General features: G+C 53.2%; 1 protein-coding gene across 9 annotated transcripts in view; it reads left to right on the top strand.

Moving 5' to 3' along the window:
- The window catches only part of CLASP1 (cytoplasmic linker associated protein 1), a 149,345-nt gene that overhangs the window by 4,715 nt on the left and 129,926 nt on the right, over window positions 1-14,704 (top strand). For all 9 annotated transcript variants that reach the window (XM_068687479.1, XM_068687476.1, XM_068687472.1 and 6 more), the window contains exon 2: window positions 1,749-2,223. In XM_068687479.1, coding sequence (XP_068543580.1) covers window positions 2,029-2,223 — 195 coding nt within the window. In that variant the 5' untranslated portion in view covers window positions 1,749-2,028. The remainder of the gene's footprint in view (window positions 1-1,748; window positions 2,224-14,704) is intronic.

The raw sequence follows: 14,704 nt of genomic DNA, 5'->3' as shown, positions 1-14,704 counted from the left end.
AGGTACTCGTACGTGGAAACCACCTAGAAGAAAGGCCTGAAACTCGGGGTGTTCCTTTCTCACGGCGCTGTGGCCCGCTCATACAGCTGTTGGATCTGCTGGGGCTTGCCTGTGTGTGAAGTTAATCAAAAATGGCTATTCTGTGGTAACGAAGTCACTCACACCCTGCTGCAGCCTGAATTAATTTTCAAGTTTAAGCAAGCTCCCCATTTCCATGCTGAGAGCAGACAGGGGACTTCTTCCCCGTGCTCACGGAGGGCAGGGCAGGGGCCAGCAGTCCGAGGTGCAGGCAGGAGGCTCCTCGGGAGGCTCGCTGAGCCCTGCCGTGGGGAGCTGGAGCCCTGCAGATCCGGGGGAGCTGGGTGTGCTCTGCAGGCACCCCTAGGTCGGGGCAGTGCTCGCAGGGAGCTGGCGGCGCTGCCTTCAAGCCCTGCCTGCCTGCAGCTGCCGCTCCCTTGCTGCTCAGGAAGGTCAGGTTCTGCTGGGATTTCAGTCTCGGGGCACGAAGCAGCCTCCTGGCTGGTGGCAGGGCTCGCCGGGCGGCTCCCTGGCTGCACACAGCCACTTTGCATCGGCCCTGCAGGACCTGGGGGCTGCTCCCGCGGGCTCTCGGGCCAGCTCCGAGCTGTACCGGGGCTGGCGCCTCTCCGGTGCGGCCCCAGAGGCTGGGGGTGAGCTGCTCCGGCACTGCCAGCCTGGGGATCTCGTGTGTCTCAGCCACTTTTTTCATCATGGGCTTTGTTTGCTCAAGCAGGAGGCGTTCAGATTCGCTGCCCCAGCGCTTCCAGTCGGTGAATGCGTGGCTCCAGCTCCCCTCCAGTTGTTTACTGGGCCAGCTGTGTGCTCCGCAGCCCCTGCCCGTGCACTGGGCTTGACCCGCTTTCCTTGTGCGCACAAAGAAAGTAGGGCAGCTTCTGGCTCTGGGTATTATTAGCCGGGAAACAAAAAGACGTGCTGCGTCTTTATCTCCCCCCCTCCTGCAGGAGCTAACCTGCGCAGAGGAAGTGCTTCGGGAAGCAGCGTGGTGCTGCTGGGAGGGCTGTGTGGCTGCAGAAAGGGAGGGACCTGACCCTCCACCCAAAAAAAAAAAAGCATCAGCTGGGTGCCTGATGCAGTCCCAGGACAGGAGAGGCTTCTGAGGTTGGGGAGCATAACCGAACTGCAGACATCCAGCCACTCTTGTTTTAACAAAAGCAAAAACACTTCAGGCCCTGCCTTGGGCTGCAACAAGGCAGGGTTCAGCCTGGGAGCACCCTGAGCCCCTCGTTGTGCATCCCCCGAGCCCAGCGTTGGCCGTGTACCGTGCAGGCCAGCGAGGGCATCAATGGCTGAAAGCCAGCAGTCAAAGCAGGACCCAGACAGCTCCCCGCTTTCACTCCTTAAGGCTCCTGTGTCTTCCCAGTGACCTGCCTGAGGGTTTTGTCCTCACCTCCGTGGGCGGGTGCTGATGGTGGTAGCTGCGTGAATATTGATTACTAATCAGCTCTTAGTTAAGCCCCAGATTTGCTGCCTGTCGCTAAAGCTCCTTCTAGGGAACTGCTGGGTGGGTAACTGCTGGTGTGAAGCACAACCAGAGGTTTTTGTCCTGACCTACCTCGTCTGATTCCCTAAAATAGAGCAGTGCTGCTCATATCCAGCTTATCGCAGCCTCGCAGCTGTATACGAGTAACCTATTTTGTGACACGCTTTGTCTTTTTTTTTTTTCCTCCGTTCTTAATTTAACCTGTAATACTTTTTATTTCTTTCAGAATGGACTGCTGAATTGGGAATTATTGCAGACCCAACAGTACGGCACTGCTCGTTGCTTCATCTATTGCTAGTTATTTAAATTGGACTTTTAATATCCTGCCAGCTGCCGTTCACACACACATGGTGCATTGTTGCCATTCTCAGAATTGCATCTTTGAAACCCAGACCCTCCGTAACCTTCATCGAACAAAGAGGCGACCTCCTGCGTCCGTTCGAAGAGGGATTTGTCGGACCGCCTGCCCTCTAGCTTTCTTGCTGGTGCTGTGTTCCTAAGACATCATGGAGCCCAGTATGGAATACTGCTTAGCGCAGGTGCTGCAGAAGGATGTCGGGAAGAGGCTTCAGGTTGGCCAGGAGCTGATAGATTACTTCTCAGATAAACAGAAGTCAGCTGATCTCGAACACGATCAGACTATGCTGGATAAAATGGTTGATGGACTGGCCACCTCCTGGGTCAATTCCAGCAATTACAAGGTAAGGCTCGTCGGATGGAATTTAATTACAGTCAGAAGTTTCATGGGCAAGTGATGCTTGATCTAAGTGGAAGCTGTGCAGCATGTTTCTGATACGCTGCTCTGTGAGCTGGTAATTACGCTGAGTCAACCGGCCGTGTCCCACTTCTTGGTAGTTAATAACTGGTGTGATAGCAAGGATGCATAACAGTAACACTTCAGCCAATTGGCTTTATTCTTGGTGTTCGCAATTTGTGCTGTCCCGATTTCTTTGTCTACCTTGTTTCACCTGTGGGACTCTTTGATCATCCCACTGCTTGGCAGTGTTGATGATTTCCTGCCCTATAAAAAACGGTATGTAAAGCTGAAAAAAGCGTGCATATCCAGCCAGTACTTTTTCATGTTGTCATTAATTCTTTCTAGATGTTTTTTCTACTGTCCAGGGGTAATTTAAGTACAATTGATCTATTGCAGCTTGCTAAGGAAGGGTAATGAGCAAGTCTGTGTTGTGTTGAATGTAACCATCTCACATCCACAGGCATGAGCCATGGGATGTGGAACCCCGCGGCCCTGTTATCCCTGTCACGTTGCTTCATTCCCCACAGCCCTTAGTAAGAAGTCCTGCTGCTGCCATGGGGCTTCCTCACTGGAAGGGGTTTGCAGCTGTGGTTTGGGAAAGTCCTGTCCCAGTCCTTTCCCAAAGCTAGTGGGCTACTTAACCCTGGTACAGGGAGGGCCAGGAGGTTTTGGTACTTCATGGTAAGTCCAGGAAAATTTGAGGGCAAAGCCTCCTACAGGCGTGGTGGTGAATCTCATTCCTGGGAACTGTGCTGGAGTGCTCTCATGCAGAAGTGAAGGAGAGGCTGACTGTGCAGGTTGCGCGTCTGTTGGAGCAGAACACCCTCAGATTAATTGCAACTGTTTTAAATGGAAATGTTGATGGTAAGGATGCTGTATCTTGGTCAATGTGTTCTGCACGGCTGCATTTTTGCTTTTCGTAATTGTCAACAAGCAACTGCAGTGGAAGCTGCTTGGCATGCGGGAAACAAAAAGCCCAAAGCTGTTGGAGGGCAACCTGATAAGCTCATGAGTGAGTGAAACAGCCCTAAAGGTGGGAGGCCCGGCATCAGTGACCTAAAGCAGCCCTCTGGGGTGTCAAACTACACTTCCTTGGTCAAGGTTTAAGCCATTACGTTGGCAGTCTGCTTCTCTGCTCACCTCTCTCCCTTCATCTGAGCAAGTACCGGCTTAAAACAAAGGTGGAGACCACCTGCGTGATCGGGAATTTCCTAGCAGTTGGTGTGCTCGCAGAGGGAGGCTGGTTTGGGTTCCAGACCCAGTAGTTGGGAGAACATCCAGATGGTTCATGGCTGCTGCCCACCGAGGGCTGTGCTAGGGGGGCTGTACGTTATCGGTGGGGAAACATCAGTGAAACAAAGAGAAAGGACATCTTGAGAGACATCAGTTTGCACTGAGAGGAGCCTCGTTTGCTGCTGCTCTGCTTCTACTGGGAGGGCTTCAAGTTGCTTAAATCGTTGATTTGAGCTATGTAGGCATGGTCTTCGTTGGCATTTTTAGGCTTTTTTTTATACACTGCTCTTATACACCCAGGACTGGGGTCCACTACTTGAAGAAAGTTTCTCCTCGGCACTTTCTCATATCGAAAAATGGTAGGAGAGGCTTGTTTGGAGTGAAAACGGGCAGGGGTCCCAGTAAAGACCTAACTGGGTGAAATGCATTGCTTTTGGGGGATCTGGGGCACTCACTGCACAAGGTGTGCTGGCCAAGGGGAAGGTCTCACCCTTGTGTGGGATGATCCCTTTGCCCCAGGGCTGTGTCCTGGTGCTGATTTTTGCTTTTCTGTACAGGACTGCTGATTCGATTCTTTTAGCTCCTAGTGGGTTTTGTTACTTACAGAGGGATCACACTCTTAAAAATGAAATATATAGTGAAGAGTTGCAGGGAAATGTTATTTCCCCTGACAGAGCTCGTAATTGTGCTAGGGAAGGCAGCCTTCCACTCTTATCTCTGTCTGCATATCAGGCATTGCAAGAGCATGCTTGGCTGAGCTGAAGAGAAGTAGAACTTACATAAATTATCTGGCTTTCTCAAACTCTGTATTGAATATTTTTTGGGTTTCTCTAATTGAGGGGTAGAACAGATGGTGCAGGCTTCGTTTAAAGTGGAATCCATTCGAGTGACTTCAGCTGATGAGTGGTTGTTCGCTGTAAGCACCCGTTTGTTCTCTGTACCGTGTTTGTTTGGGTTGGGATTTGATGGAAGAAGCCCTCATTTAAGAAGCAGATGTGCATGGGTTTGGGTTGGTGCATTAATCTGGTGGGTGTGCGTGTTGTTGAATATTTAGTGCGCACAGAGAGAGACTGCGCTGTCTTGGGAAGAAGAAAAGAGTAAAGGGCTTCCAGACAGCAGTTAGCTGCTGAATTTGGGGGCCAGGGTGATGAGAAGATGAATGATGTGTGCCTTTTCGTGCTGTGTGCCTGTGCTGCAAAAGCGAACTTAGCAAAAACGGCCTCTGATTGCTTTGGGGTGGGGAGAAGTGCTGCCTTAGGAAGGGCTAAAGGTTCGCTGGGCTCGAACTGTGCGTGCAGGATGTGCCCCATCCTGCAGTGCTGGACTCCAGTGCTGTGGGGCTCCTACTAGCTGGGTTTTCCTGCCGTAAGCTTAGGAAGGAGCAGGGCTTTGGCTCCAGGATGTCCAGCTTCCTGCAGGCATTGAAGCTGTGATTTCCCAGCAGCTCCAGCTGACGGCCTCTTTGCCCTCTGGGTCGGGTCGCCCTGCAGCAGCCGTGCCTGCTCTTCCAGCCTCTGTGTGGCAGCTCCATGGGATCGTGCTGCAGCTCCTACCTGTCTGGTGGCAGCAGTGTGGGCAGGGCGCTGGTTGAGCTGGGAGAGATCAAACTCAACGGCAGCTTCTGTCCTTGGTGCTCAGGACAGGAAGAAATCAACTGCTGTGGCAATCAGCACCGAGGTTTCCCTGTGGATGTGTCTCACCCCTTCCTAGGTAGCAGTACCCATGTCTGGCAGAACCCCCGTGCTGGACTAAACAGGACAGAGGTTTGTTTCCCTGGGTCAGGCCGGGGTCTGTTCAGCTCGGTGTCCATGGTCAGAGGTGAGCAGAAAGCCTGCGTACACAGGGAATGTCTCCTTGGCATGCCCCTCTGTGGACTGGAACCCCTGCTGCTGCTTCTTGCCCAAACCTGACTTCCCGTGGGGTTTTAGTGCTGGGATGGGCCCCGGGCAAGAGCAGTGGCCGTGGCGTGTGCGGGCTGCGTGGCGGCCAGCCCTCTGCTCCGTGTGGGACAGAGCCAGCCAGCCCCAGGGCTCGCCGCCCTCCTGCTTGCTAAATTGAGAGGACAAAGCTATTCCCCTAATGCTGGGGTAGCGTTTCAGCTGCAGCACCAGCATGCTCCCAACCAGACTTTGTTCAGAGCCCTGGCACGGCTCCCCAGCCCTTGGGAAACCTGCGCCGGGCACGCTGGCTGCAGCTGGTGCCCCTGAGGAAGGGGCAGGTCACGGGGGTTAGCCCCCAGTGATGAGGGCACACTGCTGTGCCGGGCCTTTGGGGGCCATGCTGGGGAATGTGCTGTGCAGTACTGCTTGCCTACGTCCAGGGAAGGAATTTGGGCTGTGACAGGTGCAGGGAAGGGCGAGCGTGGTGGTCAGGGGCTGGGGAGCCCGGCCTGCCAGGGGAGCCGGGGAGCTTGGCTTGCTCAGCCTGTGGGACGAAGGCTGAGAGGCAGCGTGACTGCTGGCTATAAATACATCAGAGGGGCACGGTGGGGAGGGGCAGCGACTGCTGGAGCTAAAGGGCAAGGTTAGCACAGGAGCAGGGGGGTAGAGACTGGCCACGAGTAAATTTAGGCTGCCCAGGAGATGAAAGCTTCATGCAGCAAGAGCACCGACAGACGAGAAGGCTTGAAGAGGAATAGATAAGAGCCAGACATCCATTTGGTTTTAGGACTGATCTTACAATCATTTTGAATAGTTTATTGTTATTCCGTGTTATGTTCTCTATAGAATAACAGGATTATCCATGGGTATAGTGGCAGTCCATTTCAGCCCTTTGTCTCTCTGGAGTGCCTGAAACTGCCATAACGCTTTGAGGAAACGTGAATGTATGAAAATGCGTTCTGGCTCTGGTCTTTACAAAGCCCACAGGGGATTTGCAGAGCCTGTCCATGCTGCACCTGAGGCCACGTGCCTGTTGGAGCAATGCATTTACCTCTGGAGAAGAGTTAGTGCCCGTGATCCAGCTCCCCTTGGGTTTTGTAGGGAGCGGGCTGAGTGTCAGGGAATCCTCCTGCCCCTGGCACGGGGGTTCCTGGCTGAGGATCATTACCTGGAAGCCGTTCTTGTCTCATGCTTGAAGCCTGAAAAATCACCTCCTAGGATTCCCCCTGGCAGTGGGATCTGGTTGCCTCTATTTTGAATTGTTTTGTAAGCAGAGTTGTTTTTGTTGAGCCTCATTTCCTTTGGCTCTCGCTGTGCAGAGTTGTTGGTATCTAACGCTGCAGTTTTCCTCGTGTCTGATGGAATTGGTTAAAGTTACGGGGAGAGGGAGAGCATCTGAATAGTATATGCAGAATACAACTACGTAAGCATCTTTTCCTTAAAAATCAGACTGCAAAATCTCTGATGTACACACATTTCTCTAATTCTGGCTCATTTTTTGAACTTCTGCTCTGTCCTTAGCTGTGCTCGCTCTTGGAGCAGCCTGCTAGACGAGGCAGTGTGGTGCAGGGCAACTTCCATGGTGGTGGCTGGCCCCAGCAGCCTTCCTGTGGCCTTTTGAGACCAGGCAGTAAGATCCCCTGCGTGTTGGAGGATGGGCTCATGAGAATAGGGGATAATTTGGTTTGTAGGGGCCCTCATGGGCCACCTAGCTCCATCCACCCCATCGGTGTCACGGTCCGGCTGCTCAACCCAGGAGGGAGCGGGTGGGTCACGGTGGAGACGAGCAGTCTCTGATTCTCTCCAAGTGAATGCTGCCTCCCACGAGCTGTTCATTACTTTCCTCCTAGATCACATCTTGTTTTTAACTAGACAAGACCTGCTATGTTCCTCATCTGGTGCTGCGCTCGTGCCAAAGATGAAGCTTTAAAACAAAGCAGCATTTGACTATTCAAGAACCAGAGCAAAGAGTCGCGGTCATCAGAGCGTGGAAAGCAAGACAACTTCTCGCCAGTGGTGGGGCTGGGAGATGAGCTGCAGGAGAATTGGTGGGAGTGGGCCCAGAGCTTTAACTGGACTTGAGTGAGCTCTGCTGGAGGGCTGGGCTTGGCCTTGTGGTCACACGGCTCCCTCTGACTGGTAGCAGGTGGCACAGGCACCTTGGGTCTAAAGGGAAGAGTTGCAGTGAGCGCAGCACAGTTCATGCAGTGACACTGACAAACCTTTCAGCAGGACTTTGTGTCCTCAGCGCAGGTGAGAAGGACCAGGGAGCACCACAGCCTTGCACCCTGCAGGACGAGGGGTGCCGCTGGTGTGCTGCTGTTGTGTGCTTGCCTGAGCTGCTTGGCCCCCAGGAGGCATTTCTCCTGCAGTAATTGGTGCTGTGTGGGAACCTGGGAGTGCACGGGGCTTCCAGAAGGTACCAAAAGATTGAAATGTTTGATCTGCTGCCTGGCTAAAGCCTCTCACCCAGGCCTGAGGAGCTGCCCTGCCTGGAAGTCTGCCGTCCACCTTAGCTGTTTTCCTTCAGAAAGCTGTCACCATTTGGATGGCCAGGCTCTTTGTATCTCAGATACAGCGCTCTTTGGGAAAGCCTTGCTGAACTCAGGAGGCCTCCTTGGGGTCCCTCGGCTTGGAGAAGTCCTGTTTCTCCTGTGGCGTGTTTCTGTCCCATGCAGGAGGTGGCGAACAGCATGGGTAAGGTGACACAGTCTGCTCCTGAGCTGTCAGTTCGCGGGTTTGTCACTGTTGCTTTGGAATGACTGAAAGTGGAGGTGGACGTGGTCTGTGAGGGCGAGTGGGCTGAAAGGAGAATGGAGAGGGAGATTTGGGCCGCAGGCAGTGGGACATGGCGAGGGAACAGGCTGTTTTGGGGGCCTGTGGGGTTACGCTGCCTGCAGGGCTCTGTGCCTGAGGTTGCAGCCTGGTGCCCAGGGGTGCCCTCGGGGACAGCCCTGGTGTCTCCTCGTTCCTTTGCCCCTGCCAGCGGTGGGCAGAGCTGGCGGGCATCTTGCTTCTGCTCCCTGTGTTCAGCTGAAATGGGCAGGCTTCTCTGTGCCATTGCCTTCCTGTGTAACTGTGTGTAAATAGTTGTGCAGTGACTTCTATTCTTGAGGAAAATAATAGGAAAACCTTTCTTGTAAAGAGTAATTTCTACAGTCATTTCTCTGACCTGGAAGCTTCTTGGTAGTGCCTTGCTAAGCAGAAGTGCCAAGGATTTAAGAAACATCAGAAGGCAGAGGTACTGCTTTCCTTCCAGAGCCTTCAGTCCCTAACATGAGTTTCTTGGGACAGGGCTGGGGTAGCTGATGGCCTGCAGAGCTCTGTGGTGTGTTCCCAGGGTGCTGGGGAGGTGGTTGGTGTTCAGAGGGGCGGGAGGCGAGCCAAGAAAAACCTCGGGGAGGGCAGGGAGGCGACTCGAGCCTGCTCCTTCTGCTGACTTCAAAGCTGTCAGCAGACGTCGGGCACTGGCGTCTTCGGGCTGGGAGGAGGGAAAAGAAAGGTGGTGCTGGGGTGGCTTCTGGGGCATCAGATGGGCGCTTGTGGCAAGGGAGAGCAGCAGCTCGGGAAAGGGAAGGGATGGCAGGAAACTGCTCTACAGCCAGGCTTGGCTGAGCAGCAGCAAAAATGCTCTAAAAGCTGCCTGCTTGAATCAGGAAAGGTGTGGTGGGGCTGGGACAATGGGAAGTCTGCTGCCCTTAGCAGCTCCTGCTGCCATTAAAGTCAGACAACACTCAGATGGACCCCACCTGCTTTTAACACATGCCCGAATGCAGGCTCCTTGGAGGTGGGGCATGATTTGGGGTGAATAACAATAGCAAGGCTAGCTTCTGAAAGACCCCTCCTATTTTTCTTAGGTTTAACTCTTGAAGTGCTTGCAATAAGTACTGGGGGTAACTAATCCTATTTACCCCTTTGTTACACAAGTCAGCGTGATTGAAATTTGTGGTTTTCCCATTCTCCTTATTGGAAACCCAAGAATCTGTATTTCCTTGTGATACTTTTCGTGGTTTTGAAGTGAAATCGCATTGCTTTTCTTAATGCAGCTTTTTTATGGGCAATTAAATGCAGCTTTGGATCAGCACTTCCATGCCAATTACCGGGCACTGTGTGAACGTGGCATCTTGGTGTGTTCTGTGTAAAGAGTGTTATGAAACGGAAGGTGGGGAAAAATCCTATCCATTACGTCTGTTCTGTGGTGGTTGTGGTGTTTTTTGGGCAGCCACAGAATTGCCACGAGGACAACGTGAGCCCTCTGCATGTTTGCGGCCCGGTGGAGTGCACCAGCTTCCACCTGTGACCTGGCCCTGTGGAACTGGGATTATCACCTGGGGAGCTATACAAGAAGTGAGGCTGTTGCCTGTAGGCTCACATTTGTGCTGTAACTACCCCCATCCTCACCAGCAAGGTGTACAGGTAGCACACTGCAGAAATTAGAAAACCACTGCACGTAATCTCAGGGGGGAGGGAGGAGGGATCCTTTCTTCTGCAGGTGAGCAAACCGCTCACGTCTGTGTTTGGTGCGCTGTGTGCAGTGCTTGTATGGGTAATGAGAAATAAAGCAGTGCTCAGCATTCCGAGCTTGCATCTTCTCCCTTTATTTCATTCAAAGATCTTAAATCAGGTTAAGATGGGATCTTGCTCTGTAACAGGTACAAGGGCTCAGGATGAGGTGTGTGGAGGAGCTCCCAGCACAACCTGGTTACCTGCGGCGTGGTTTGGGTTCCTGTAAGGCCTGGAGGTGCGCTCTGCTCCTCTGAACGGGGGCTGAGCGCAGGGAGGGAGATGGGAACGGACCCAGGTAAGGCTGAGGGGGACCCTTAGCCACAGGATTGTTCTCTTCCTCGCTGGCAGGCTCAGCGTGTTTGTGGCTGGCACACCTCAGCTGCATGTGGGGATTGTTTTCAGCTTTGTGGCTGCATCCTGAGCCTCTGCTGTTCAGTGCTCAATTTAGGAACACTTGAGTACCTGCGAGATGGCTCCTCTCTCTTTTATCTGGCATCAAAAGATGAAAAGGCAACTTGAAAAGCAGCGTGCGTTGTTCATTTGACTTGCACAGCTCATCTTCCCAGTGCAGTGAGCTCCGTCTCTTCGCTGAGAGCAAGTCAGTGTCTGGGCACGGGAGTCTGCTGGGGGAGAGGCAAGGAGCGAAGTGTGCGGGTCGCAGAGGGGCTGCGGGGCTCCCTCTGGTTGCTGCTCCTTTATTAGGGGTGGATGATAAGTGATCAGTCTGCACCAGGGCTGTTGGAGCCTCACGTGTTGGTCCTCAGGTGGTTTTCCAGGCCTGCTGGGTCTCGGACTGTGGTGATGGGCCGTGGCTGCTGGAGTGCTCCCACGTGGCACAGCCCGTGTCCAAATCAAACACTTGTGCTGGAGCCTTCTGGGGGCTCCTTCAGTGCAGGTGGTGCTGCTGGGTGTCTTTAAACCAAGACAAAACAAGAAAAAACACCCCTTTCTCCTAACAAGTCCTGCCTGTTTGGAGGAACCCCTGCTTCTCCCCAGTCTTGCAAGACCTGATGTAGAAATCCCTCATGCACGTTCTTTTCCCCCACCTATCCTGGAAATGGCTGGGTTGGAGCTGCACGGAGCTGCTGACTGGCATCCGTAATGCTATGCACATCCTGAAAGTCTTTGATGCGAGATCAAAAGAAAGAAACTAAAATGGTTTTGCAAGGATGAGATTAATATATATTTTTTTAAACTCTGCTTTTCATCCAGAAGGATCTGGAAGTACTTCTCAAACCAGCAAAATGGCTAAACCCATCGCTTTAGCATGCTCACCCGTCACTTCAGCATGCTCTGTAGTTACCAGGCAGTGGTGCAGAAGGGGGTGTGCAGTCTGTGTGGCAAGGCAATCTGACAGAAAACAACCTGGAGGCCGGCCAGTGGATTTATGAACTCTTGCTGGCCCTGCCCTGCTCTCAGGGAGGTCGGTGAAGCACATCGTGCTCATGGAGTGGGTGCCCTGCCTCACTTCTGCGCCCCCTTTCCCGGCAGGAGCCTCTCTTCTGCTTCCCTTGGCTTTATTTTCTAAGCAGCTTTCTCTTTCCCACCCTTTCCTTATGGATCTGCAGACTTGAGGCCTCGTGGGACTCGGCTAGGAAGTGGTGTGCAGGGTACTTGCAGGGGGCCCCGCTCCCAGTCTGCCCTCTTACTGAGAAAGAAGCTGCCCCGAAGCAGTGTGACCACTGGCGGAGCGGCGCACGGCTTCTTCCTCACAGCCTCCTGCTTCCTGGGGAGAAACTCTTCCTCCTGTCGCTTCCTTTGCCAGCAGCTCCCTCACTCTGAGTGGCTCCTGGGGCTCTCTGCCTACTGTCTCTGCCCACTGCAGCTCCGGCAGGCTGAGTGCTCGGAGCCCTCACGTACCGGGTGATTTTGGAACCTCCTCAGCCCGCTGGATGTGGCCGCTGTGCGGTACCATCACGGCTGCTTGGGGGGAGAGCCTCGAGCAGGCTGGCAGGCAAGGAGATGCTGTGCCGGGAGGAAATCCTTGCCTATTTCTCACCCTCTTCTCCTCCTGCCTGCTGTGTGCACCTCTGCAGATGGCGATTACAAGCCAGAGCCCGTCTGTCTGGGCTGCTGGACCGTGAGGAGCCGGGTGGGAAGCGCCTTTCTCCTGCGGCAAAGGCTTGCTGGGCAAGCAGGAGCCCCGAAGGGGTTAGCTCCAGGGAAAAAGGTGTTTTCTCTCCTGCTTGCATGTTATGTGCAGGTGCTGGAGCTAAAGCCGCATGCAGATGCCTCTCATTCCCAGTTAATGATGCTTTGTGCCCCCAGGTCTCCAGGAGGATGCACAAAGGACGGGACCCAGTTGCTGGGGCTGCTCTGTTTGCCCAGCTCTTGAAGCAACCAGGGTGGATTCGCTCAGGAGCCACGGGAGGGTCAGGGGCTGAGCTGGGGCTGAGCTGGTGGCCCCAGCAGCAGGTGGCTGTTCCTGCAGGAGGGCAGTTCGTGTCCCTAATCACCTAAAGCACAGGGTCTGAAGTGAGTTTTATGTTGAGTTGTGTGGCCTGAATGTGCCAACGTCAATTCCTTCTTTCATGCAGTGCCTGGCATGGGTGGGCTGTAAATTAGATGTACGGGTGATTGGAAAGCTCTTCTGAATCACCAGAAGTTTCAGAGCTGTTGTGTGCTGTTAAATGACAGAAATAGCAAATGTGCCAAGCATGAGGAGTTTCGCTGGGTCTTGGGGCAGCTCAGCGTGAGGGAGTCCAAATCCTGCTCGCCTCTTGCAGCAGGAAAGAAGTACTTCTCTGAGAGAGCCTCCCTTGTCTGGTCTTCCAGGAGATCTCCTGACGCACACGCTTCCAGCTTCCCAGAGCTAGGCCCAAAATGATTGTGTAAAGCAGGTCCTGCTTCTGGTTCGGTTAGGGTCACTGGTGTAGGGTAGGGGTCCTGCGGGGGAGGAAAGGGTGGGTTTGGGTGTCAGGCATGGCAGAACGACTCTGCCTCTTACCTTGCCTGTCCCCGCTCCCTGGCTGCCCATTGCTCTTCAGCTAAGCCAGTGCTGCACAGCTGGCTGAGCAGGGTGTCAGCCTTGCCCAGGGGTAACTTGGATTTGCCAGTGTCATTTATATCTGCAGTGGGTCGATAATAAGAGTCCATCGCTCATTCGCCTTCTGTTGTTTGTGCAGGATGTTTACCAGCTGGTAAATGAACTTTTTGCTGCTGTTAATTGCATTTCTAGTGACAAGGAAGAAACCTGGAGGCTCTGCGGGCATTGTAATGTGGGGTCCTTGGGAAATGTCTCATCCAGTTCCTTGTTCAGAGATGACAACCCCGTGTGCCTGGAGGTCTTGTTCAGCTCCTGGGGACAAGGTGTGGGTACAGCAGCTGCCCTCAGGTCGGTGTTGTGTGGGTCTGAGGGCCACGTCCAGCTCCAGCCCTGAGCTTTGGCTGGTGAAACATCAGAAATGTGTCAAAAGAGTGCGGGGTCTGTGTTCTCTTACGGTTCTTTCCTACAGAGAAAGAGTTAAAGAAGAATCTGTGCGCTGCTTCCCTTTTCTCGTGTTTATGGCACCTTTGATGTATGAATGGGAAGACGAGGCACAGAATGTGCATGTGTGCTCTCAAAATATTTTCGAAGGAGGGAGGAGAAATCTCTTTAAATGGCGATGTGAGCCTACAGAGGAGCTCTGTGTGGACATTTTTCTTGCACGTATGGATCTCTGGCCCCGCTGTGTGCCTGGGCTGCTGGCATGGCCCCAGCGCTGCAGGCAGGCCTCTGGGGGGTGGCCAGATCAGGCTTTTTCCACCATACAGACCGCACTGCTAGATCTCACCATGACAAGTTTATGATAGCAGTACCGCTCTGTAGCTCCAGAGGATGTGAAAGCTCTTGCAAACCACCAGGTTATATTTTCCCCTCATTTTGTGAGGATGCAGGGAAGTGCTGTTAGCCCCTATTTTGCAGGAGGAAATAAATAAAGGGCACAAAAGAGGTGTAACTGGAGTTGGATTCCCTTTGCAATCCTTTGATGCTGTTCCTTTTGTGGAGGCTCAGCAGCTGAGCTGTTAGACTTCTCTGACAACGTCTGCGCTGAAGCAAAAGCAGTGACGGGAGCTCTCTAATCAGCACTGGGGCAGTGTTATCAGGATATTTTATTTCTTGGTGTTGTCCCTGGGCATCTCCACATCTGAACTCCTCTTTGTGTGAGCGATGTTTCCTGGCCCGATATGTGTAACTCAGCCTGTTCTCCTGCAGCAGGCTCCGTGCCACGGGCTGCAGGGGGCTCGCAGGCAGCAGCTCTCCTGCTCCCCGAGCAACGTTGCTGCTGACAGACTGATAGAGAGGAAGAACAACTGGAGCCTGTCGCTGTGCGTGGCTTTGAACTCTGCACTTATATCGCATGTTGTCAAGTTAAACAAAACTCCTAGATAAATAAACCAAAAGCCTGCTGCTCTACACACACATATACACGTGCTGTTCTTGCCACTTGATCCATGTCGTGGCTCCTTTCCCCTGCGTGACACCGGTGCAATGCAGGATTGGCATGGGTCGGGTCACGTAGCTGCAGCCTTCAGGGACCTCACAGAGATGTCTGCATTGTGCTTCTGTGCCTGGAGAAGGATCCAAAAAAAAAACAAAACTGTGTTGCTGTTTCGTTTCCTGCCAGCAAGGTCTTGGTGGTGACACAGCAGCTCATTAAATCCATTCATAAATTAACAGGACTGCTTCTAACTGGAAAATATCAAGCTCCTGCGAGTTTTAATGAACTCTTGGAATTAGTGGCAGCTGAAGGCCTAGATGGTGAGACTCAAACAGACCAAAGTGCTTTGTGTAAGCGTGCCCAACCTGATCTAATTTGGAGCAGG

Source organism: Anas acuta, chromosome 6 (assembly GCF_963932015.1).
Source record: "Anas acuta chromosome 6, bAnaAcu1.1, whole genome shotgun sequence".
Taxonomy (NCBI): Eukaryota; Metazoa; Chordata; class Aves; order Anseriformes; family Anatidae; genus Anas; species Anas acuta.
This window is presented reverse-complemented; position numbering and strand designations above follow the sequence as displayed.